This window comes from Pseudophryne corroboree, chromosome 3 (genome assembly GCF_028390025.1).
Source record: "Pseudophryne corroboree isolate aPseCor3 chromosome 3, aPseCor3.hap2, whole genome shotgun sequence".
NCBI classification, from domain to species: Eukaryota; Metazoa; Chordata; class Amphibia; order Anura; family Myobatrachidae; genus Pseudophryne; species Pseudophryne corroboree.
The window spans coordinates 361,942,275-361,970,012 of NC_086446.1; the positions used below are offsets into that span (position 1 = coordinate 361,942,275).

A 27,738-nucleotide genomic window follows, 5' to 3' on the forward strand; every position below is an offset into this window, starting at 1 on the left:
ACACCAGTATGTGTGTATATACTTTTTATGATATTTTCCAGCCTCCTGTCAGCTGGCTCCTTGAGGACGGCCCTATCTATAGACGGTACCGCCACTTGTTCTGATAAGCGTGTGAGCGCCTTATCCACCCTAAGGGGTGTTTCCCAACGCGCCCTAACTTCTGGCGGGAAAGGGTATACCGCCCATATTTTCTATCGGGGGGAACCCACGCATCATCACACACTTCATTTAATTTATCTGATTCAGGAAAAACTACGGTAGTTTTTTCACATCCCACATAATACCCTCTTTTGTGGTACTTGTAGTATCAGAAATATGTAACACCTCCTTCATTGCCCTTAACGTGTGGCCCTAATAAGGAATACGTTTGTTTATTCACCGTCGACACTGGATTCAGTGTCCCTGTCTGTGTCTGTGTCGACCGACTAAAGTAAACGGGCGTTTTAAAACCCCTGACGGTGTTTTTGAGACGTCTGGACCGGTACTAATTGTTTGTCGGCCGTCTCATGTCGTCAACCGACCTTGCCGCGTGTTGACATTATCACGTAATTCCCTAAATAAGCCATCCATTCCGGTGTCGACTCCCTAGAGAGTGACATCACCATTACAGGTAATTGCTCCGCCTCCTCACCAACATCGTCCTCATACATGTCGACACACACGTACCGACACACAGCACACACACAGGGAATGCTCTGATAGAGGACAGGACCTACTAGCCCTTTGGAGAGACAGAGGGAGAGTTTGCCAGCACACACCAAAAACGCTATAATTATATAGGGACAACCTTATATAAGTGTTTTCCCTTATAGCATCTTTTTTATATATTTTTAACGCCAAATTAGTGCCCCCCCTCTCTGTTTTAACCCTGTTTCTGTAGTGCAGTGCAGGGGAGAGCCTGGGAGCCTTCCCTCCAGCCTGTGAGGGAAAATGGCGCTGTGTGCTGAGGAGATAGGCCCCGCCCCTTTTTCGGCGGCCTCGTCTCCCGCTCTTAACTGATTCTGGCAGGGGTTAAATATCTCCATATAGCCCCCGGAGGCTATATGTGAGGTATTTTTAGCCAAAAATAGGTTTTCATTGCCTCCCAGGGCGCCCCCCTCCCAGCGCCCTGCACCCTCAGTGACTGCCGTGTGAAGTGTGCTGAGAGGAAATGGCGCACAGCTGCAGTGCTGTGCGCTACCTTAAGAAGACTGAGGAGTCTTCATGCCGCCGATTCTGGACCTTCTTCTTGTTTCAGCATCTGCAAGGGGGCCGGCGGCGAGGCTCCGGTGACCATCCAGGCTGTACCTGTGATCGTCCCTCTGGAGCTAATGTCCAGTAGCCAAAGAAGCCAATCCATCCTGCACGCAGGTGAGTTCACTTCTTCTCCCCTAAGTCCCTCGTTGCAGTGATCCTGTTGCCAGCAGGACTCACTGTAAAATAAAAAACCTAAGCTAAACTTTTCTAAGCAGCTCTTTAGGAGAGCCACCTAGATTGCACCCTTCTCGGCCGGGCACAAAAATCTAACTGAGGCTTGGAGGAGGGTCATAGGGGGAGGAGCCAGTGCACACCACCTGATCCTAAAGCTTTACTTTTTGTGCCCTGTCTCCTGCGGAGCCGCTATTCCCCATGGTCCTTTCAGGAACCCCAGCATCCACTAGGACGATAGAGAAATAAATATTACATCTGTGTAGTTTCAAGACAGTGAAGGGGAGAATATATCATTTTACAGTTTAAGATGATTTTATTGCACTTATAACATATCAGATGCATCGGTATTATACACTGACCAAAATTGATAAAAAAAACACAAGAAAACCATACCACTTTTTTTCTGAAAAGTCCCTTGGGATGATAAATATGAGGATTGTTGTTTTTAAATGATGCTGACTCATAGAAATATGCAGAGATGTCTAGAACTGAGTTTGTAAAAGGCTCAAGATTTTATTTGACAAATAATTATATTTTTGCTGAGGCCCAAGCTGCAGCAGTCACAGAAGTGTAGCCTGTGGGACAGTGTGTGTGGTCAGACAAGAAATACGTGGAGCAGGAAGTCATAGCCTGGCGCAAGTGGGGTAATTGCCTAATTTGTCACGATTTTCCTATCAGGAACAGTCAGAAATGTATTTTCTACTAAGCAAATTGGACATAATATTTCCAAACATCTTTTGCATGTTATTGGTCCAATATGTTGATGTTAAGACTAACCATAGATCAGACTCCATTACTAGACTGGTTTTCATACAAGTTCAGGTTCATTTTACTGCTAGGTCCCCTTTAGATTTGGGTTGTGCCCACCACTCAGCATAAATTCCTTCTTCATAATCCCCCTCCCCTTCAAATTCCGCATCAGACGGAGGCAGTTCTGTGTCCTGCACCACTCCGATTTCAATCTGCAAAACAATATGAAAACACTCAGCAACTTAACACAGTATTTCATGTAGTTCAGTTAGTAATAGCAAATGTATAGCTTAGTTCATCAAACAGCCCTATCGGGGAAAGATAAAGCTTTCGGATAAAGGTCTAATCAATACTTTTCAGTGTAATTAACAATTGCTGTTACTATACCAACAACAGGGTAACTTAATGCATACAACACAACTAATGGCCAAAGTACTAATTTTATTGTGTTTGCAATGTCTCCCAGGTGACATGGTGGAACTTATTACCAACATACAGCTATTTCTGCAGCGGGGTACACTGGTATTCCACAGGGAATAACATCGGGGTGTAGAGTTGGATCTTGATCCAAGGCACCAACAGGCTAAAGCTTTGACTGTTCCCAGGATGCACTGCACCGCCTCCTCTATATCCCCACCTCCAGGCACTGGAGCTCAGTTTGTAAGTTGATGCATGCAGTGCAGGCAGCTAACAGGGAGGGCTGCGCTAGGCAGCCCTGAAAAGAGCTTTTCTGACAAGAAAGAAGACTTCAAGGGCCGCAGCATAGGCACTTGGTGCTATATGTCATACTGACATATCGTGCTGCGGCTCCCTCACCTCCTCCAGCGGCGCTGTATACTCCCGCGCCCTGGTTGCCGGGTACTTACAGCGGAGGTGCTCCGGTCTCATCAGGGACACATACCGCCAGTGCTCTCCTGGATCGTGTGGCCGCTGGCGTGGAGACGGACCGCGCCGCTGGCGTGGACACTGTGGCCGTGCAGGGACCCCACTATATCCACCAGGGCAAGGAGCACAGGTCGGATTTACTAAAATCCGTTTAGTACAGGCTCCATAGTACCCGGTGGTGAAGTCCAGCAGAGGGGATAAGGCTCTGACCTGTAGCCCTACCCCAGCCCCAGGCGCCATCTACAGCAGATGTTCCCGCCCTGGAGCTGCATCTCTCTCTCTCTCTCTCTCTCCCTCACTCCCTGTCAGCGTTTGGGCACCATTACACAGAGCTGCGCTGATTCTGGGACTGCTGGGCACTGTCTCCTCTGTAAAGCCGCCTGCCTCATCAGCGCTGTGCATTTACAGGACACTTAAGTATTCTACATGTTGTTTAGACAGTGTTAGTAAAGAAGAAGTGCATAACTACAGGGATATTTAGTACAAGTACCCTGTGATATACATCCAGTATTTACTGTGCATTGTTATATCTGTATACATACATAACTTTACATAGTATTGCTAGTTCAGTGCAGTTTTATTGTTGTTTGTAATAATTTCTGCATTATACATGTGACTGTGTGTGCCAATAACTGCTGTGTGGTCTATATTCCGTGTATCTCTCACATATTGTTATCCCTATATTCTGTACCCTGACGGGGGCTAAGTGCATCAGGGTCTTATATATATAGTGTTTCACAGGATATACTGTTTGGTATTTTTCTCTGTGTATTTCAGTCACCTTATACCACTTAAATCCTCTGTTTGTGTTCTGCATTTGCAATCACACTCCACATGGGTTTTTTGTCAGGTACTGTGTCTGGCTATATTGTACTGTTACGCCCTAGAGCTATATTCTCCAATAATGTCTGCATCACAGGGCGGGAGATCTGTGGTTCATCCTGCATCATGCAGTGCTGACGCCGCAGATTTATCTGAGGAACATATTCCAGCTGAGGGTCCAGGTATTGGGGGTTCTGTACCTCTCGGTCAGCCTGCAGCCTGCAGAGAGCGGTGACTGGTGCCACAATTGTAGACTAGCCCCGGATTTCAATTAACCTTATGTAATACTGTAACTGGCGAACCCCAGGAATCTTTGAACACCTTTGAGTGTTGTGGGTATTGGCCAATCGCGGATTGCCTGGAGTTTCTCAGGATCCATCTCTAATCCGTAACCGGACACGATGTAACCCAGAAACGGAATTGACTTGACTTCGAAGACACATTTTTCCAACTTACAGTATAGATGATTGGCACGGAGACGGGACAGGACTTCCTTAACCCAGTAACGATGTTCCTTCAGATCATTGGCGAAGATGAGAATATCATCGAGGTAGACCACAACATGTCGGTAGAGGATATCCCAGAAAATTTTGTTCACAAAATGTTGGAATACCGCTGGAGCGTTGCTGAGTCCAAGAAGCCGCTATAGTAGGTCTATGCACAGCACCTGTAAGAATGTAATTAGACTTAAAGCAACCCTCCACACGCTTATCTGTCGGTTCCTTCAGAGAGGTGACGGTAGTGACAGGTAGAGTAGAAGACACCACCATGTCACGATCCAGGTAATTAGTCACTACTATTTACCTTCTAAGTGTCTTCTGAGACTGGCCCAGCATTCGGTGATAAGAGGCAAAGGGTACCAATGTTTCACTGTAATGTCGTTAAGACCATGGTAGTCAATACACGGTCGTGGACCGCCATCTTTCTTTTTCACAAAGAAGAAGCCTGCACCTGCTGGAGAAGAGGAAGGCCGGATAAAACCTTTGGCAAGGTTTTCTTTAATATACTCCTCCATGGAGTGGGTCTCTGGAAGCGACAGAGGATAAGTGCATCCCCGAGGTGGAGTCTTCCCTGGAATGAGATCAATGGGACAATCCCACTCTCTATGAGGAGGAAGAATATCTGCGGAGGACTTGCTGAAGACATCAGTGAAATCATGGTATGGTGGAGGCGGAACATCTGGAGACTTGGAAGAAGAGGTGCGGGCTGGAAGTACCTTTTGGAGACAGGTCTCAGAGCAGGAAGGACTCCATGCCAGGATATGCGTAGTCTTCCAATCAATCTATGGATTATGAAGACGAAGCCATGGAAGGCCTAGAACCACAGGATGCGCAGCTTTTGGAATGACTAGTAATGAAATCAGTTCAGAGAGAAGAGCTCCTACCTTCAGATGGATAGGCAGGGTCTTGAAGTTAATGACTGCATCAGAGATCCTGCTGCCATCCACAGCAGTCAGGCATACAGAAGACGAAAGTCTCTCGGTGGGTAGGGACCACCGCTTGACAAATTCCGCAGTCACAAAGTTCGCAGCTGCTCCAAAATCCAGCAGAGCGCTGACATTCCTGAAGCACTGAGTCACTTGAAGGGATACAGATTGCAATCAGAGGAAGATGGAGAGGAGTTCATTACTCCCAGCCGGCCCTCTCCTTGACTGGCTAGGATTTGGAGTTTCCCTGACGCTTCGGACAAGCGCTGATGACATGGGAAGGAGCAGCACAATATAGGCACAGGTGTTCGGACAGGCGTCTCCTACGCTCGGCAGGCGACAGACGAGAGCGGCTGATTTGCATGGGTTCATCTTTGGGTGGAGATGGCGGACGAGGAGGATTAATGGCAGAGGTTTTAGGAAGCATAGACCTTCCTCGCTAAATCACCCTTTCGTGGAATCGGAGATCAACTTTGGTACAGAGGGATATGAGCTTATCTAGTTTTGGAGGTAAGTCTCTGGTAGCAAGCTCATCCTTGATCCACTCGGATAACCCGTACCAGAAAGCTGCATAGAGAGCGTCCTCATTCCTGGAAAGTTCAGACGCTAGGATCTAGAATTGTACCAGATACTGACCGACTGTCCGTGTCCCCTGATGTAGCCAGAGAAGATCAGTGGAAGCAGATGTCAAACGTCCTGGTTCAGCGAAGATGCACCTGAAGGTCACCAGAAATCTGTATAGGAAGAGAGCAGGGAATCGGATTAATCCCATAGAGGTGATGCCCAATCCAGGGCGGAGCCACTGAGAAGGGAGATGGTGTAGGCAACCTTGCTGCGGTCGGTTGGAAAATTGCCAGGCTGTAACTCAAAGTTTATTTCACACTGATTTAGAAAACCTCGACAGGCTTTAGGGGAACCATCGAACTTGGCTGGTGTCAGCAAATGGAGACGAGGAGCAGAAATGGTGGGTGGGGTTACCACCGGAGGTACTGTAGTCGGAACACTGGACACCCCTGCACCACAGAGGGTTGCTTGAATTCCATCCAGCCGGGAGGAGAGGTCCTGGAGACAGTGAATCACTTGACCCTGTGCAGCCTCTTGATGTTCCAAGCGGGCTGCAAGTTGTTGCATCGGCCTGGTCGCCTGGGCCTGGCCTCCGGCCGGATTCATTAGGTCAGTGTTTACTGTCACAACTGAGGGCTGAGGCGTACCTGGGGAAGCCTCAGTTGTAGGGGCTGGCATGTAGGTGAACCGTGAAGGTAGAATTGGGTTCCTAGACATACAGGAGATCTAGCACCATCTGCCCGAAGGCGTGACCATGACAACGGAGTTGTAAAAACAAAAGTCAGTTTATTGAACACACAGTATAGACACATTGGTTATGCAATGACTTCGACAGTAGATGTGCAGAGAGATATTATGGTACAGTTCCTAGAAGTGCAGAGGTAATAAGTGCTGTGGCCTTGCAGAACAAAATGTTAAAGTCCTTGCCAAATCCGGAACTGGTAAGTCCGTATGCCACAGCTAACCGCTGAAGTGAGGAACGAGCTGGTACTACCCAGCAGATGATGCACAGAGGCTGGGGTAAACACAGGTGTACAGATAATACCGTATGGAACCGGTGTGAACACAAGGTATACAGAACTTACCGCTGAAGTTCAGAGTCCAATGGTGAGCATCAATGGAGACTGTAGTTTGATGTTGTGTGGTCCCAGATGCAGAGCGATATTGGAATACCGCTGGTAACGTAGAATGATACAGGAGATATTGTAGAACACCGCTTGAAGGCAGATAGTGACCCAGGAGCACTGTAGAAAGTTGGAAGCTAGTGATGAACTCACTATGAAGCATAGAGAGCGATGCTGCAGAGAATAGAAGCAGGACCAATGCTGTGAGCAGGAAAACGCTGTTCGATCGCAGCAGGTAACCTGGAACAATGCTGGAACACTGCAGAAGTCAGGCTGTACCGCAGGATGGTAACTGATGCAAGTCTCTTAGTGGAGCTGAATCACAGGAGCTGGAATACCTGGAGGAACAAGCTGTAGAATCCACAAGCAGGAGAGACTTGTGTCTTAGTGGAGCTGAATCACAGGAGCTGGAATACCTGGAGGAACAAGCTGTAGAATCCACAAGCAGGAGAGACTTGTGTACAAGGTTAGACAACCAAAGCACTGACAATTATCCAGCCCTGGAGCAGGATATATATACCAGCTGGTAAGCAGGTATTGGCTGGGTAATTAGGCAGAGTCCAGAGTGCAGCTGATAGGCTGTAGAATAACATGTGATGTGAACAAACATGGCTGCGCCCATGTTTGAATCTGGAGGGAAAGTCTGTTTGTACATTACATGTGGTAATCAGTAGTAATGGCGGCGGAGGCCGCGGAGAGCAGAAGACGCCATTCTTTAAAACAAGTTGGTTTTAACTGTGAAACTGCCATGACAGCGCTGCCGGGATCACAGAGAAGACACTTGAGGCAATGATATGCAGCGAGCTGCACGCAGACAGCGCAGGTTGAATCCAGGCTTGGAACGCTGGGCCAGTCTCAGGAAACACTTAGAAGGTAAATAGTAGTGGCTAATTACCTGGATCGTGACAAGGTGGTGTCTTCTACTCTGCCTGTAACTACCGTCACCTCTCTGAAGGAACCGACGGATAAGCGCGTGGAGGGTTGCTTGAAGTCTATTTACATTCTTACAGGTGCTGTGCATAGACCTACTATAGCGGCTTCTTGGGCTGTAAAAGCTACTGAAGCCTGGGTTCAAGAAGTTGAAGCGGAGCTACCTTTTAATTTTTCTGATAATGCCAGGCAGTGTCTTTCATATATTACCACAGCCTCTCATTAATACAGGAGGCGGCCTCTAATGCCGGTGTGCTGTCAGCCAAAGCGTCTACTACGTCCATTCTGGCTCGCCGAATTCTGTGGTTGCGGTCCTGGTCTGTGGATCTGGACTCTAAAAAGACCTTGGAAGTGATCCCTTTTAAGGGAAACATCCTTTTTGGGGAAGATCTGAACAAGATTGTTGCTGACTTAGCGTCTGCTAAAACTGCATGTTTACCGAGTACTAATCCTTTGGCTCCGAAGGCTAAAAGTACCACCTTTTGTTCCTTCGACCTCCAAGCAAAGCAAAGGGTCAGGCGTACCCGAAACAGGCTTGCACTTCCAAATCTTTTAAGCACAAACCTAAACGTTCCTGGGCTGCCTGTCAGTCTGCTTCCAAACCAGACAAGTCTGCTGCATGACGGAGCGGGCCTCCCCCTGGGACCCCAGGGTGCAAGGCCGAATTCTGCGGTTCGCGCAGGTATGGTTACAGACCACTTCAGATGCCTGTGTGAGGGAAGTAGTCAGTCACGGATACACCATCTCTTTTAAGAAACATCCCCCTCGCCAGTTTTGCTCGACGAATATCCCTTCGGACACGTTGAAAGCAAAAATTCTACATTTGGTGGATCATTTCCTCCTGGACACAGGAGTGATAGTGCCGGTGCCTCTGGCTCAAAGAGGCAGAGGGTACTATTCAACGCTGTTCCTAGTTCCGAAACCGAATGGAACCTCATGGCCCATTCTCAATCTCAAGTCTTTGAACAAATTTGTGAAGGTATCCAAATTCCGTATGGAAACTCTTCGCTCTATTGCTCTGGCCTTGGAGCCCAAGGATCATATGGTATCCCTGGACATTCAGGATGCTTACCTGCATATTCCTATTGCCATGTCGCATCAGCAATATCTGCGGTTTGCTATTGGTAACCTACATTATCATTTCCAGGCCTTATAGAGCTAAAATTGTTATCCTGCACCAGATATGAGATGTTTACTACTAATTAATTAAGCATTGTTTACCAAAAACCAGCTACTCTAAATGCCTAGGACACTCCTATTTGTATCATAGATCGGCTGGAGGTGCTCCTGGAATTATGAAAAACTCATATGCAAGAAAATGTTGTGGGGACTAGCCCCAAAGAAAATTCCTTTTTTGGAGCACTCTTTTGAATTGATTAATGATATATTGTGTGAAGAATTAGTGGCTAATATTAAAACTTAACTTTTATTTCTAACCTATCTAAAATAAAAGGGAGAATATACAAAAACAAATACACCAACATTAGACACTACAATAATTATCACTCGTGTTCAATGAATATCACTTTCTCCCATTATATCAAGAGTGAATCAACATGTACATATAGTTACTTTTTTTCTTTTTTCTTAAAAATGCAATTGCAAAGCACTATGGTTACTAAGATTTTTTTTTTTTATATATAATAATAGTGCACGTTTAGCATATGTCAATGAAACTCACATTTTTTTGTTTAGACACACACTTATTATAACCATACATATATCATGTGGCTGTCTTACAAAAGGAGAAAAAAAGATTTTTCATCTATATGTACATCGGGGGTCATTCCGAGTTGTTCGCTCGCAAGCTGCTTTTATCAGCTTTGCACACGCTAAGCCGCCGCCTACTGGGAGTGAATCTTAGCTTCTTAAAATTGAGAACGAAAGATTCGCATTATTGCGAAAATACATCTCTGTGCAGTTTCTGAGTAGCTCGAGACTTACTTGGCATCTGCGATCAGTTCAGTGCTTGTCGTTCCTGGTTTGACGTAACAAACACACCCAGCGTTCGCCCAGACACTCCTCCGTTTCTCTAGCCACTCCCGCGTTTTTCCCAGAAACGGTAGCGTTTTTACCCACACTCCCATAAAACGGCCTGTTTCCGCCCAGAAACACCCACTTCCTGTCAATCACATTACGATCACCAGAACGAAGAAAAAAACGTGAGTAAAATTCCTAACTGCATAGCAAATTTACTTGGCGCAGTCGCAGTGCGGACATTACGCATGCGCACTAAGCGGAAAATCGCTGCGATGCGAAAAAATTTACCGAGCGAACAACTCGGAATGACCCCCATCATGCGGTCGCATTTAGTTTAAACCACCTCCTAAAAATTTCTCACAACTTGCATGTTGCTCAGAGATTATTTTTTACTATCAACAATCATGTATTCCACATAACTGATTCAGCTCTGCAATATTTCTGAGCTCATTCTCAGCTCAAAATGACATTAAGTTGCCCTGTGGCAAATTGTTGCAAAAGCTAGATTTCTCTCTAACATATTTCCCTGATAAATCAAAAAACAGAGCTCAAGCAGCCTCCCAGTTGTGTATGAAAAAAGCTTATAATAATCACATACAATGTTGCCATAACAAACACATACAATGTTATCAAAGACATATCATCTCTTGTGAATACTCTAAAACATTTGTCTTTCACAGAAAGGTGTTACCCTCCTTGTTCATCTCCAATAATAGGGCACAATGAACTACAAATTATCACAATGAAACCTTATACCCAGACTTGATCATATATGGTATACGGTGAGGGACGAATATCACCTTGATTTTCACCTTTATGCCAGTATGATCTGTCAGAAAAATATTATTAAATAGATTGTAGGTGCACCTTTACTTAATTATACCCTTAGGGCTTCAATTGTGTTATATTACTGTGAAGTATTTAGGCTGCTTGTGTAGAAAAATGGAGAGAAATAGTACAATCCAATATACACAGTTACCCCCATCTGCTGCCCATCCTCATCAAGAGAGCGGAAGAAGAGTGAGAGTAGGGGCACTTATGGATTGATAGAAAGAGAGCCACGGTATCCCCCTATGTCTCCGTTTCTTGGTGTTAGAGCAGCCCTGTTACCTTAGGCATTGCAGGGCTGCAATGCGCCGTGGGCAGGGCCGTCTTTTCGTATGGGCTCAATGGGCTCTTGCCCAAGGGCCCCAGGAGTAAAAGGGCCCTAGGCTGATAGCTGAGGGTCCCCTCTTTCCAGGGGTACCAGATTTTTGAAAATCGGCCCTGGGGAACAGGAGATATCCGACTTCAAAGCAGTAATCCCCATACAAGCCTGTTAATTGTTCTTCCCAGCCAGATATCTCGGGTTCTGTCTGACTTAGTGAACACTGGCAACTTGTCTCTACTATGCCCAGAACCAGAGATATCAGCCTTCAAGCAGCTGGTCCCTGCTCCAGCTCCACACGCTTAATATGCAGTTTTATATTTTTGTTGGTGGATTGCTCTGGCTCCTGAAGTCTGATCCCCAAGTACCCAGTACCTCCTGAAAGGTGGGACTCTAGTTTTTGTTTATCCTATTAAAGCTAAGAAATCTATTTTCAGGAACTGGAGATATCTGAAGTAAAGCAAGCTGCCCTGACCCTCGGAAAATGATGAATATTAAGCCCACTCCACTATCCACCCCTCCCCTCTGTATTAAACACCCCCTACCACCCTGGAAGTCATGTACCAGGGCCCCTTCATTCAGCGCAATGTCCCTTTCTGCAGTTTAGTGTTCTACTTCCCGCCCCATCTGTACAGTAAAGGAGTAATTAACAGAAATTATTTCTCCAGGTCCTACATGCTGAGCGAAAGATAGAACACCCCCTACCCCCTGCGGGACATCAAAGCTGCTGCTGATAGCACCCTCCACCCCTACCACTGATGGGTGGGTAGGGGCCCCAGTGCATTGCTGTGCCCAGGGGCCTACACTGCTGTTAAGACGGCTCTGGCCGTGGGGACTAGTGGAATACCTGTGAAAATAGAAAAGGAGGTGTATGGACCTGATGTATCAATACATATTCTGAAATCAGTTTGACTTAAAGGGTCATATAATAAATTAATATATCTTAATAGATATGACCCATCTCTGATATTGCAGACTGTTAATCAGCAGCTCAATACTCTATCTCTAAGTGCTGTTTTCACATGCCAATAAACACAGCTAATAAACATTCCTCAAGTAGTAATTTCTCCTGCCGCCCAGCAGAATACTCTGATTTCAAGCGGCATCACCACATGTCTCTACACTTAACCAATAATAGTCTCAGATATCGCCCGACATCTCCCACCAGTGGATCTCAAATATCGGCTTCACATGCCGAATATGCCATATTCTATTTAATAATATTTTTCTGACAGATCATACTGGCATAAAGGTGAAAATCAAGGTGATATTCGTCCCTCACCGTATACCATATATGATCAAGTCTGGGTATAAGGTTTCATTGTGATAATTTGTAGTTCATTGTGCCCTATTATTGGAGATGAACAAGGAGGGTAACACCTTTCTGTGAAAGACAAATGTTTTAGAGTATTCACAAGAGATGATATGTCTTTGATAACATTGTATGTGTTTGTTATGGCAACATTGTATGTGATTATTATAAGCTTTTTTCATACACAACTGGGAGGCTGCTTGAGCTCTGTTTTTTGATTTATCAGGGAAATATGTTGGAGAGAAATCTAGCTTTTGCAACAATTTGCCACAGGGCAACTTAATGTCATTTTGAGCTGAGAATGAGCTCAGAAATATTGCAGAGCTGAATCAGTTATGTGGAATACATAATTGTTGATAGTAAAATGAGCAACATGCAAGTTGTGAGAAATGTTTAGGAGGTGGTTTAAACTAAATGCGACCGCATGATGTACATATAGATAAAACATCTTTTTTCTCCTTTGTAAGACAGCCGCATGATATATGTATGGTTATAATGAGTGCGTGTCTAAACAAAAAAAATGTGAGTTTCATTGACATATGCTAAACATTGCACTATTATTATATATAAAAAAAATTCTTAGTAACCATAGTGCTTTGCAATTGCATTTTTAAGAAAAAAGAAAAAAGAAAAAAAGTAACTATATGTACATGTTGATTCACTCTTGATATAATGGGAGAAAGTGATATTCATTGAACACGAGTGATAATTATTGTAGTGTCTAATGTTGGTGTATTTGTTTTTGTATATTCTCCCTTTTATTTTAGATAGGTTAGAAATAAAAGTTAAGTTTTAATATTAGCCACTAATTCTTCACACAATATATCATTAATCAATTCAAAAGAGTGCTCCAAAAAAGGAATTTTCTTTGGGGCTAGTCCCCACAACATTTTCTTGCAATTCAAGGCCTTGCCTTTTGGACTGACCACGGCTCCGCAAATCTTCACCAAGGTCATGGCGGTAATGACATCCCTTCTCCGCCGTCAGGGTATCAGGATCATGCCGTATCTGGATGACTTGTTGATCCTGGCGAGCTCCCCAGAGGTTCTCCTCCATCATCTGGAGCTGATGGTCCAATTCCTGCAAGCCCACGGGTGGCTCATCAACTGGAAGAAACCCTCGCTAGTTCCTGGTCAGAGCATGGAACACCTGGGGGCGTTACTGGACACACACAGCCAACGGTTGTTCTGGTCTCCAGAGAAGGTCCTGAAACTTCAGGACAGGATACGATACTTCCTCTCTCGCCCTCGTGTGTCGATACACTTGGCGATGCAAATACTAGGCCTCATGTTGTCGGCTTTTGACATGGTATAGAGTAAGCTCAATTTCATTCTCGTCCTCCGCAGCGGTTAAACCTTTCCAAGTGGGGCGGCCGGCCTCACCGGATCAGGTCTCACATGATTTCCTTGACTATGGAAGTTTGTCTGTTTTTGAGCTGGTGGCTCCAGGACCAACGATTGAGCAGGGGTCGTCCCTTCTGGATCTCCAACTGGGTCCTCCTAACAACGGATGCCAGTCTGCGGGGTTGGGGGCGTGGTGTTGGAGCAACACTCTCTTCAGGGTCGGTGGACCAGGGAGGAATCTCTCCTTCCGATATACATTCTGGAGTTGCGGGCAGTGTTCAATGCTCTGAAACTGGCCCTGCCTCTGATACAGAACAGGCCCGTTCAAGTCAAGTCGGACAATGCCACCACGGTAGCGTACATAAATCATCAAGGTGGCACTCAAAGCCGCATGGCAATGATGGAAGTGTCAAAGAATCTTCTATGGGCGTAACGCCATCTGCCAGCCATATCGGCAGTGTTCAATCCAGGGGTCCACAACTGGGAAGCGGACTTCCTCAGTTGTCAGGACGTACACGCCGGAGAGTGGAGCCTTCATCTGGAAGACAAGTGGGGTCTACCAGATGTAGACCTGATGGCGTCTCGACACAGTCACAAGTTTCCGGTCTTCGGAGCAAGGACAAGGTGTCAGGACTCTGCATTTTGCATCACGTCACTTACCAGTGCTCTGATGTACTGGCCTCCGGAGGTCACATCCTCGGTATCCGTTCACATGGTCAACCATGTTATGGTCGACAGTCATTAGGTCGACCACTATTGGTCGACATTGACATGGTCAACATGGACACATGGTCGACACATGAAAGGTCGACACATGAAAAGGTCGACATGAGTTTTTTTAACTTTTTTTTCTTTTGGGGAACTTTTCCATACTTTACGATCCACATGGACTACGATTGGAATGGTAAAGTGTGCCGAGCGAAGCGGTAGCGGAGCGAAGGCACCATGCGAGGGGACGCGGTGCACTAATTGGGGTTCCCAGTCACTTTACGCAAAAAAACGACACCCAAAAAAGTTAAAAAACTCATGTCGACCTTTTCACATGTCGACCTTTCATGTGTCGACCATTTTCATGTGTCGACCATGTGTCCATGTCAATGTCGACCAATAGTGGTCAACCTAATGACTGTCGACCATAACATGGTCGACCATTCATACCGGAACCCACATCCTCAGCCTGGCAGCGTATTTTATGATTGCCTGCAATGCGCATAGACTCTCTCCAGTGTGTACCCCGCTTGCCATACAGCATGTACCTCGATGGATTCCCACCATCTCCAGAGTATGGGCGCCGCCATGACACCTACAGGCAGCTGACTTGGTGCTATTCACTCATGAGCATTGGGCGCTCACATGACTTGATTCTCCAATCCCTGCTGACCAGGGGGTATATACTCAGAGATCCTGCTCAGTATCATTGCCTTGGACAACGTGTCACATCCTGTGAACAAGTGTCTCCTGGCTTCAATCTCCTGTCTCCAGAGATTCCCCTGTGTATTAGTCCTGTGGAACTACAGGTCCCAGCAGTTTCCAATCTCCAGTTTCCAGTTCGAATCTCCAGTCTTCAATCTCCTGTTTCCAGCGATCTTTTATTTCTGGTATCTCCAAGTAATCTCCCTGTTCCAGTATTCCTGTGGAACTACAGGTACCAGCATTTACTCCAGCTTTCCTATGAACTCCTGCCACAGTCAGCCTCCACACTACTTGCAGTAAGAGACTTTCTCCAGGTGTTTCTCACCATTCTTACCTGTGTAGTAATTACCAGCAACTCTGCACTGTGCAATTGCATTCAGCACTTAATTTATCAACTTGCTGCGTTATAGACTGTCTCCTGCTTGGGCCTTGCTTGGCTTAGTGGACATGTGCCTATATACAGACTGTGTGTATCCTCATTGTTGGTTTCCAAACTATCCAGCGGAGTTATGTTTTGCCTATAATCTTGTCTTCAGTTGCATCTGCTTCATCTGCATATTGTTTCAGTTTTATCTACTACAAAACCAATCATTGCTATTTAATATCATTGACTTTTTAAAACCATTTACCAGAGTTATTTACTGCCTGATATTCCTGTCATCAATTGCATCTGTTTCCATCTGCATATTAATTTCTGTTACTGCCGACCGTCAAGTTAATCATCGTTTAGTTACTCTCATTGACTTTTAATCATCAGCATTACCTTTGTGTTCCAGTCACTGTTTATACTCCTGTGTGTTAATAAACAGCAATGCGCACATGCACAGGAACTTTCTACAGCCTCCTCGTTTTCTCCACTGCACCACCACTGACCCACTAGTGCCCCCTCCGGGAACAGACAGAGTTACAGACCTGACACAAGGGATCCTCAAGCAGCGTTCGTGGACGCACTGGCAATTCCATAGAACTTTCGGCTGCCATCCGTGTTCCCTCAAGTGTCACTCCTGCCCAGGGTAATAAGGAAGTTCAAGCAAGAAGGAGGATTACTACTTCTAATCGCTCCAGCGTGGCCCAGACGGCATTGGCTCTCAGACATGCAGGGTCTCTCGATAGAGCGTCCTCTTCTACTTCCGCAACGCCCAGATCTCCACATTCAGGGCCCGTGTGTCTACCAGGATCTGGCCAAACTGGCTTTGACGGCGTGGCTCTTGAAACTTCAGTTCTGAGGGCCAAAGGACTTTCTGAGGCGGTCATTCAATCTATGTTGAAAGCCCGTAAACCGGCTTCGGCTCGGATTTATTATAGGGTCTGGAATTCTTACTTCACCTGGTGTGCGGCTAAGAATTATGATGCGTACAAGTTCAGTACTGCCAAACTTTTGGCTTTTCTGCAACAGGGCCTGGACTTAGGCCTTTGTCTGGGCTCCCTCAAGGTTCATATTTCAGCCTTGTCGGTATGGTTTCAGAGAAAAATTGCGACTCTATCCGACGTTGATACTTTCACTCAGGGTGTTTTACGGATTCAACCTCCCTATGTTCCTCCTGTGGCTCCTTGGGGATTTGTCAGTTGTTCTGGATGCCCTACAAGAGTCTCCGTTTGAACCTCTTGAGTTTGTGGACCTTAATTGGCTTACACTTAAGGTCTTATTTTGCTGGCTATTGCCTCTGCTAGAAGAGTTTCAGACTTGGGTGCCTTATCCTGTCGGTCACCCTTTCTGATTTTTCACCGTGACCGTGCGGTTCTTAGAACTTGCCCTGGTTATCTGCCTAAGGTAGTGTAATTTTTCCACCTTAACCAGGAGATTGTGGTTCTGGCCTTTATCTCTCTTGGTTTGTCCTCCAAAGAACGGTCTTTGGATGTGATACGGGCTCTCCGTATATATGTGAAGAGATCCGCCTCTCTTAGGAGATCTGATTCTCTCTTTTTGGTTGTCACAAACGTGGCTGGCCTGCGAAGGCTGGCCTGCGAATAAGCAGACCTTGGCCTGATGTATTAGAATGGTGATTGCACAAGCTTATGTACAGGCTGGACTTCTAGCTCCTGCTACTATCAAGGCCCACTCTACTCGGTCTGTTGGACCTTCTTGGGCGGCCCGCCATGGCGCGTTCCTAGAACAATTGTGCAAGGCAGCTACATGGTCCTCAGTGAACACGTTCATTAAGTTCTATGCCTTTAATACTTCCGCCTCCCAGGATGCTTCCTTTGGACGCCGGGTTCTACAGTGCATCCCCTCCCATGAGGAACTGCTTTAGGACATCCCCGATGTTATTCCCTGTGGAATACCAGTGTACCCCGCTGCAGAAAAGGAGATTTATGGTAAGACTTACCATTATTAAATCTCTTTCTGCGAGGTACACTGGATTCCACAAGGCGCCCACCCTGAAGCACTTAGCTTCTTTGGGTTTGTATGGCATTAGCCGCTGGTAACATAGTAACTAACATAGTAAATAAGGTTGAAAAAGACAATTGTCCATCGAGTTCAACCTTTTTGTGGTCTCCTATGCAGTCTTATTATAGGACTAGTTATTTTTATGTTAGTACTAGTTATATTAACTATAATGCGTTCCTACGCACCATAACCCTGAATATCTTTATCCAATAGGAATTTATCTAACCCATTCTTAAAGGTGTTAACCGAGTTAGCCATTACTACTCTGTCAGGCTGGGAATGCCAAACACATATTGTCCTTACTGTAAAAAAAACCTTTTCACCTCAATGTGCGGAAACTCCTCTTCTCTAACCTAAGCGAGTGACCACGTGTCCTCTGTGCTGATCTTATAAAAAACAGGTCCCTCCCAAGCTCTGTGTATTGACCCCTTATATATTTGTAGATGTTGATCATGTCCCCTCTTAGTCTTCTCTTTTCCAATGTAAACATACCTAGCCATGCAAGCCTTTCCTCGTATTCCAGCGTCTCCATGCCCTTGATTAGTTTGGTCGCCCGTCTCTGAACCTTTTCTAGCTCCAGGATAACCTTTTTGTAATATGGTGCCCAAAATTACACACCGTATTCAAGATGTGGCCTCACTAGTGATTTATATAATGGGAGTATAATACTCTCGTCCCTTGCATTAATTCCCCGTTTTATGCATGCTAATATCTTATTAGCCTTCTTTGCTGCACTCCTACTTTGGGTATTGATGCTTAATTTGTTATCTATGTGAACCCCTAAGTCTTTTTCCAGTACAGAATCCCCTAATATTACCCCATTTAGTATGTAGGTGTAATTTTTGGTCTTGCCCCCACAGTGCATTACCTTACACTTGTCTGTGTTGAATCTCATTCTCCATTTTGCCGCTTATGCTTCCAGTTTAGTTAAGTCGTTCTGAAGAGACTCAGCATTCCCCTCCATATTTATAACCTTACACAATTTGGTATCGTGTATGAAAATTTACACCATGCTCTCTAGACCTACTGTTAGGTCGCTGATGAAAATGTTGAACAAAAGTGGTCCGAGTACAGACCCTTGTGGCACACCACTTAGTACTGTAGTCCAATTTGAAAATTATCAATTTACCACAACGCGCTGCTCTCTATTATCTAACCAAATACTGACCCAAGTGCATATTGTGCTCCCCAGCCCTATTTATGTATGGTACTTTCTCTTGTGAGAATATGGTTATCTGTGGCTACTAACTACTATCGTCTCTTTTACCTGCTACTGCATTGGACTGGTTAACAAAACTGAGCTCCAGTGCCTGGAGGCGGGGATATAGAGGAGGCGGTATAGTATAAGAATTAATGAGGCACAAATATCATTAATTCTAAGTTATGATTATACTGAAGGTGAATATAAAACTTGTGAAAGCCCACCCTAAATACATATTGTAGTCAGTTCTCTTTCATAATTGCAGCTGGCTACAATATACTGATTTTTGTCTATTCCACAACATTTATAGATCATTTTAATAAAATAAAAAAGGCTTTTCTCCAACAGATAACTGGAGAAAGCCTAAACTACCAGTTCTCCATTTAAAGTAAAGCGAAAAGTTCAGAGAAAATCACAGATTTCTCCACCTTTTAATTTCTCTGTTCTTATCCTGCTGCCCTCATTGAATTTAATGTGTGGTGACCTGCTGTGGTAGTCATATGTGCCCCCTATAATGTGTTGTCATGCTGGGGTGCTCATAGGTGCCTCCTATAATATAGTGTGAAGCTGGGGTGCTCTTAGGTGTGCCCTCTAATGTGTGGCAATTTGCTGTGGTTGTCACAGGGCCCCTCTATAATATGTGGCATGCTGGGGTGCTGATAGGTGCTCCCTACAGTGTGTGGAGGACATAGCAGTGGTGCTGGATGAGACGGCTCTGGTTACACTGCTGGCCACTGGGGAAGAGGAGGGAGGGAAATACTGGCCCCAGTACTGCCTGCTCCGAACTCCTTCCTTGACTCCAGTACTGTCCAACTACTATCTTCCCTTACACCCTCTCTACCCCCAGCACTGCCTGTCCTTAGCTTCGTTGACCCCCCTCCCTGCCTACACTACTCCCTGCCTCAACACCCAACACTACACCAGCTGCCGTCTGCCTCAACCCCAGCTCTACCCCAAATGCTGCACTGCCAAAGATGCCAGCAGACACCACCCCAGCACTATCCCAACTGCTTCCTGTCCATCTCTGCCCCTTGCACTGAACCGGTTAGCTATGTGAGATCAAGGTAATGCATCTATAAGCATTATTAGTACTAAATATTTAAGTGTGTCTTGCCATGGTGAATGTTTAGGGCATGTGGCATGGTATGATGAATGTGGGAGGCACATGGGGAGGTCAAAATAATAAAATGTGATGGGACGTTGCAGTTTTGGGTCCAGGTAAACAAACTGTGGTATATTTGTCACCCACTGCCTCTCCCGAGCGTCACCCACTCCCTCTCCCCAGCATCACCCACTGCCTCAAGGTGGATGGTGGACCTGCACTATGTGGTGTAATGTGTATAATGGACACTACAACTTCGAGGTGTAACGTGTACATGGGGTACTACTACTGTGTGGCGTAATGTGTACACAGGGTATTACTACTGTTTGGCATGATGTGTACACAGGGTACTACTACTGTGTGATGTAATATGTATATGGTGTACTACTACTGTGTGGCATTATATGTATATGGGGTACTACTTCTATGTGGCGTATCAGTGGCAAACGCAGGATTTGCATGGGGGGGTTTCCAGAACTGGGCGGAGCCAATCACGGGGGTGGGGACTGAGGTGACCCAGTATATGCTGGGTCCGTAAAACTAGTGTGTCTGTGTGTGTGTATATATATATATATATATATATATATATATATATACATACATATATCTACACATATACATATATATATATATATATATACATACACACACACACACACACACACACACACACACACACACACACACACACACATACATATACACATATACATAGCATATTAAACATGCATACATATATATATATGTACACACACATACAGTACACATATATATACACATGTATATATATATATATATATATATATCATATGTGTGTGTTTATATGTATGTATGTATACATGTGTATATATGTATGCACATGGATACATATGTACTATAATTAAAATAAAGTAAACTTTTATTGCACTTGCAAGTGCCACCAGGAAGACAGCAGGCTGCAGAGGACGCTAGACAGTCATTAATAATACTCATGCAGAAAAAAAACATTTTTTTTTTTTTTTTTTTTAGTGGAGGGGGGTTTCTGGGTACTCGGAAACCCCCCCTGGGTGCACCACTGCGTATTGAGTATATGGGGTACTACTACTATGTGCCATAACAATTATAGTTGGTAATACAGCTGTGTGGCATGTGTATAATGGGCACTACTACAGTGTGGCATAATGTGTATAATTGGCTCTACTGTGTGGCATAATGTGTATAATGGGCACTACTACTCTGTGACGTAACGTGTACATGGGGTACTACTATTGTGTGGCGTAACGTGCATGGGGTACTGTTACTGTGTGGCATGTGTGTAATGGGCACTACTATGGTGTAGCATGTGTATAATGGCCACTACTATGGTGTAGCATGTGTATTATGGCCACTACTACTGTGTGGTGTAACGAGTATAATGGGGCACAACTACTGTGTGGTGTAACATGTACATGGATGGATACTACTACTGGGTGGCTTAACATGATATTCGGAACAGGAATTTCCAAGGGGTGTCATCTCTTGAGTCTGTTTTTGGAGGATAACGGGCATCCATAATCGCAGCTTATTTAATTCAATGTTTTGGAGACAAAAAAGCTTTCACAAGGGAATACCATATCTACTGTAGAGGCAGCCCTGCTGAAGGCTTCTTGAACCCAGACCATTTTTGTATGCTTTAGTACTTGCACATTACATGACTCCTTTAAACTAAGTCTGTGTAAACAAATACAACATGACTCTACAAAACCCTTAGAGGTGTATATTCATCAATTAGAAAGTCCACTGATACCAGGACCACCTCTGGTATCACACATTAGGTTTAAGCTACTTTCCAGAACTCTGGCTTACCTCATCATCATCCCGGTGTAAGAAGTCCTGAGCAAACTGTAATAGCTCCTTGTGCCGTGCGGTCTGGTTATGATATTGCAGAGCTTCCTGTCAACAAAACAAACATTGCCCCCAGAGGAGGGAAGAAAGTCAGAAGGTTCTCTCTACCAACACTTAGGTGCATGTACGTGCAAACTTTACAGTGAACCAATGCAGCCAGTTAGAATTCACCTTTATCTGATGAGTGCAAATTAGGCAATGAAAGGAAGTGTCTGATTGGTTGCCAAAATTTTGCGCAAACTTTGAACATAAATGCAATGCTAGTAAATTATAAATGAGCCATAGATCATTACTACAGGTTGAGTATCCCTTATCCAAAATGCTTGGGACCAGACGTATTTTGGATATCGGATTTTTCCGTATTTTGGAATAATTGCATACCATAATGAGATATCATGGTGATGGGACCCAAGTCTAAGCACAGAATGCATTTATGTTACATATACACCTTATACACACAGCCTGTAGGCAATTTTAGCCAATATTTTTTATAACTTTGTGCATTAAACAAAGTTTGTCTACATTCACACAATTCATTTATGTTTCATATACACCTTATACACACAGCCTGAAGGTCATTTAATACAATATTTTTAATAACTGTGTGTATTAAACAAAGTTTGTGTACATTGAGTCATCAAAAAACAAAGGTTTCACTATCTCACTCTCATTCAAAAAAGTCCGTATTTTGGAATATTCCGTATTTCGGAATATTTGGATATGGGATACTCAACCTGTACTACGAAAATACTGTAAAGCCATATCCATCATTTTCTTTTAGGAAATACATCACTATTTTTATGATTAGATTCAATTGATAGACAACATATTGTTCTGATTGGATAAGTATTTTGCCACGGTCCATTAAACACTCAAACTAACATAATTTCCAGTAGCGCGCTGTACGTGGATATTATTTAATGTTGGCACTATACAGAATGGGGTGAAAGAAACAATATTCCAGATGGCAAGCTTTGAATTTATATAGTGATACAATACAAGAGGTATTTGCTTCAGATGCGAGCATAGATTAATATGGAGATGTATCGCTGATTGCAGGGGAGCAGGTTCTTGTTTCTTACGATTAGAACAATTTGCTGGGCATGGCTAGTCATGATATACAGTATATACGGAATGTGAGTCATTGAAAGAATGAACTTGGTGATAGTATTTTTGTGGAGGAATTATTTTAATAAACTTCGAAGGGTCGTGACTGTGCATACTGTATTTGGAGAAATTCCCAGTGTAGCAGCACTGCACACAGCTTTCTTATTCATTCAAAACAGCAACGGGATCCCGGCAGTCAGAATACCAATGATGGAATCCCGGCCCTATTCTGAATGCTGACACCGGCATTCAGAGTGGGTGCACTACTCCGGCACCTGAATCCCGGCAGCCGGGATGCTGAACAAAGACACACCGCAGTGCTGGAGAGGTAAGCTGTGTGTGTGTGTGTGTGTGTGTGTGTGTGTGGGGGTGTTTAGGTTGTTTTACGGGGGGGGGGGGGGGAGGGGGGTTAGGCTGCGTCCCGGCGGGTAAGGGTTAGCCACCCCCGGGGGGAGGTTTAGGATTAGGCTGTGGGGGGTGAGGGTTAGGTTTAGGCACCAAGGGGGGAGGTTACGGTTAGACTGCGGGTAGGGAGGGCTAGGGTTAGGGGAGAACACCCCTTACTCATTCCTGTCAGCTTTTTCACCAACGGGATCCAGGCGTCGGTATTTCAAACGCTGGGATCCCGTGCGCTGACATTTCATATTGATCCCACAGCAACATTTCTACACCAACTCACAGGTGACTGCTGCAGGAATGGAACCGCTGCTTCCATTAATAGCTACGTAATGCCTTTTGCTCCATCTACTGTAGGTACATTTTATAAAGGAAGTACAATACCACATAAAACAATGAAATCAACATTAATAGGTTAAAGAAGTGACACTGGCATCTCCTTACTATTATGACATATTTAAGATATAAATGATTAGCAAAAAGAAACACATTCCCATGCATAAAGGGTGCTTATGGAATGGTTATAGTAGGCAATACTTAGAGGAGAGATTGCATCAATCAATTAATCTATTGTCATTTCCACATTACAAAAATGGATCAGCAAAAGTACAATGCAAACTCACAGCTTAATAAAATGACACAAAAATTCAACAATTTCAGAATATACACTAACAATCATAGATGGGAAGAAGCTAATCCACAATCTGCTAGTATGACACCCAATATACCTTAAACGCTTTCCTGAGGGCAACAGAGAGAGGAGTGACTCGTGTGGCTGGAATAAGCAATTATCTTGTTAGCTAGTATACATTGCATCTCAAAATAATAAGCAGAGCATCTGTACAGAGAAACATCAAGAACTGGAATGTGAGTGTCAGGGCCAGATTAACAATGGGGAGGGTGGGACTATAGCCCCAGGCCTGCACATAAAAATAGGCCCACCATCATGACAGCATGATGATGATGACCAGTCACCCACCTGGCAACAGGGTCCGTCCATAAATCATCTGTATTAACATTTTATATCTTTATTCCTCACAAAATTACGCATTTTTATTATTCTATGCATTTTGGGAGACATTTATAGTGCTAATAGTGTATGGGTGTGTACATATATAATGCCTCCACTTCTCACTATAGGTGCTTGATCAGTTTCAGTCCTTGGCCCATGTGGTCCTGCTAAGCAAGCTCTAATTTCTGTCCACAGCAACAAATAGGCACACTGAACCAAAATAACATGTGTTGTGCAGCTGCCCATTTATCTCACCTCTCTAGGATTGAAATCTTTGTCCTCAAGGTCCCATTTCTCCTTGTAAAACTTGTAGTATGCCAGGTTTTGCTGCATCACTGTATCCAGAGGGTCAAACAGCATGTAACTTGATACGCATTGAACAGCTTTCTTAACATCGTTAACTGCAATATATAAATATTATGGAAATAAATGTATACCACTTCCCAATGTAAGCAGTTCTAAGGGTGTGTACACACGGTGAGATATTGTCTTTCGATTTTGACTATATAGTCAAAATCGCAAGAAAAGTTAGTGCAGATCGCAAGGTGACGTTCACCTTGCGATCCCGATTCGATTCCGATGCGCTGTCCCGCCACGTCGGCATCACAAGAAAAGATAGACTGTGTAGGCAAGTCAATCCTTGCTAGATCGGTGTACTATCTAGTTCATCTCACATGTCAATGACATCTCACATAAGCCAAAATCGTAAGCACACATAGGTGGTCATTCCGAGTTGTTCGCTCGTTGCCGATTTTCGCTATATTGCGATTAGTCGCTTACTGCGCATGCGCAAGGTTCGCAGAGCGCATGCGCTTAGTTATTTTACACAAAAGTTAGGTATTTTACTAACGGCATAACGAGGATTTTTCATCGTTCTGGTGATCGTACTGTGATTGACAGGAAGTGGGTGTTTCTGGGCGGAAACTGTCCATTTTCTGGGCGTGTGCGAAAAAACGCTGGCGTTTCTGGGAAAAACCCGGGAGTGTCTGGGCGAACGCTGGGTGTGTTTGTGACGTCAAACCAGGAACGAAACTGACTGAACTGATCGCAATGGCTGAGTAAGTCTGGAGCTACTCAGAAACCGCTAAGAAATTTCTATTCGCAATTCTGCTAATCTTTCCTTCGCAATTCTGCTAAGCTAAGATACACTCCCAGAGGGCGGCGGCTTAGCGTGTGCAATGCTGCTAAAAGCAGCTAGCGAGCGAACAACTCGGAATGAGGGCCATAGTCCATATCTCAAGAAAAGTTAGTCAAAATCTGTGCTATCTGGGCTCCGGGAAATCGCAAGTGAAAATCGGGCATAGCAAGGATCTCACCGTGTATACGCACCCTAAAGCTATTTTTGTTATAGAACTTTATTTTGTTTTCCTTGTGGTCAGACCAGAGATTTGTTGGGACAGTGGAAATGTCCATCTTGGGGTAGCATTTCATCTTTTGTCGAGTCATGAATTTAATTAATGTGCATAAAAAAAGAAAATGTATTAATATTTTTTTAGCTTAAAGTTTTACTTACGCTTAAAGCAGTATTTGCCAAACTCCATCCTCAGGACATCCTAACCAGGGGTGCCTTCAGAGAGAAGGAGCTCCGTGTGCAGTCTCCTTCTGAGCCCCCTCCTCTCTTTCCGGTAGCGCTCTTGACTGTGGGCACGAAGGTCACTAGGTGACCCTAGCACTGCCCCAGCGTCTAGTGCACACGGGTATGGGTCGTTGAGTCGACACGACTTAAATCGACAGTCACTAGGACGACCACTATTGGTTGATATGCATTAGGTCATCAGGGTCACTAGGTCGACATGGTCATTAGGTCGACATGTACTAGGTCGACAGTTCAAAAGGTCGACATGAGTTTTTTTACTTTTTTGGTGTTGTTTTCTTCGTAAAAGTGAGGGGGAACCCCAATAAGTGCACCGTGTCCACTCACATGGCTTGCGCTTCGGGCAAGGTTACCATTCCCAATTGTAGTCCACGTGGACTGTCGACCTAATGACCGTATCCCAGTGCACACGCGCAAGTCTCACAATGATTTTACTACCGCGCATGCGTGAAACACCAGGAAAAAATGGCCAATGCACCATTCTCCCAGTGATTTCTGCACTGCTGCTGTTGCCTTGATGTGGGACTCAGGAGGATAAGTATTGAAATAAATAGGTGCAGGGTGTGCCCCCTGGAACCCGTGTGCACTGCACCAATTAGAAATATGCCAGTGACCCTAACAGTCCCTAAGCAATGGTTACATTAAAATGAAAGCTATACCAATTACGTCACCTGTTCAAGCATGGATAGTCTTAAAACCTGAACTATAACCTTGAGGACCAAGTTTGAGAAACATTGCCTTAAAGGGTTGTTCCACCTTCAGATATCTTTCATTTGTGTGTTAATGCAAAGGTTCCCAAAAAAAGTACTCAAGGCACCCTAACAGTCCAGGTTTTAAGTATATCCATGGCTTAGCACAGATGGTTACATCAAACTGACTGAGATACTAATTAAGTCATTTGTGGCCAAGCATGGATATACTTAACACCTGGACTGTTTGGGTACCTTGAGGACAGCTATTTGGAACCCCTGTGTTAATGACCTCGACAGCTTTATTTCATCTTTCTTGTTTCACTGTGTCTTTAAACTATAGTCTTTATATTATCTAGGCCTTAGCATTCAACATAAACTGCCCAGTAAAAAAATGTATCCAAAGAACACAGAAGAGCATATCTACTATCCCTTTTCCACTGACAATAAAATCACACGATTTTGGTCAGTATAAAAGGAGACAACCTGGGACTAAGTCCTGGGTCCCCCACCCTCCTCCTGACCAGGATCATGAAGCTGACACCCAGGAATTTGCCGGGGCTGATACAGCCGGCCATATCCCGGGAAGCAGTGGAAAAGGGATGTCACGGAAACAGAAACAATAGCTCTGTCTGGTACATTGAGAGACTTTAGTGAAAGTATATAAGAGTACGACTAGAGGGTCATTCCATGAAAATGGTCTATTTATGTAATGTTTGTTACCAGTTTTCATGACAAACTTTGCATCAAAATTAAAGCATATCATGTACCACACAAACAACATTTACTTTGAACAAAATATTCAAAACACATGCTCAAAAAAGAAAAAAGAAGAAAAAAAAAGAGATTTATGGTAAGAACTTACCGTTGTTAAATCTTTCTGCGAGGTACACTGGGCTCCACAGAGAATTACATTGGGGTGTAGAGTAGGATCTTGATCCGAGGCACCAACAGGCTCAAAGCTTTGACTGTTCCCAGAATGCATAGCGTCGCCTCCTCTGTAACCCCGCCTCCGTGCACAGGAGCTTAGTTTTTGTTAACCAGTCCAATGCAGTAGCAGGCAAAAGAGATGACAACTGTTAGTAGCCACATACACCACATTCTCACAACAGGAGAAAGTGTCAGCAGCTAATGCCATACCAACGCAAAGAAGCAAAGTGCGTCAGGGTGGGCGCCCTGTGGAGCCCAGTGTACCTCACAGAAAGAGATTTAGCAATGGTAAGTCTTACCATAAATCTCATTTTCTGCTTCGGGGCACACTGGGCTCCACAGGGAATGA

The 27,738-nt window shown here is 44.6% G+C and overlaps 1 protein-coding gene across 1 annotated transcript in view; it reads right to left on the reverse strand.

Annotated features, from left to right (window-relative positions):
• Window positions 1-1,703: 1,703 nt before the first annotated feature.
• Window positions 1,704-27,738, reverse strand: part of P3H4 (prolyl 3-hydroxylase family member 4 (inactive)) — a 73,749-nt gene continuing 47,714 nt past the window's right edge. The window contains exons 5-7 of the mRNA XM_063959838.1: window positions 24,432-24,577; window positions 21,623-21,709; window positions 1,704-2,372 (exon numbers count right to left, since the gene is read on the reverse strand). Coding sequence (XP_063815908.1) covers window positions 2,235-2,372; window positions 21,623-21,709; window positions 24,432-24,577 — 371 coding nt within the window. The 3' untranslated portion in view covers window positions 1,704-2,234. The remainder of the gene's footprint in view (window positions 2,373-21,622; window positions 21,710-24,431; window positions 24,578-27,738) is intronic.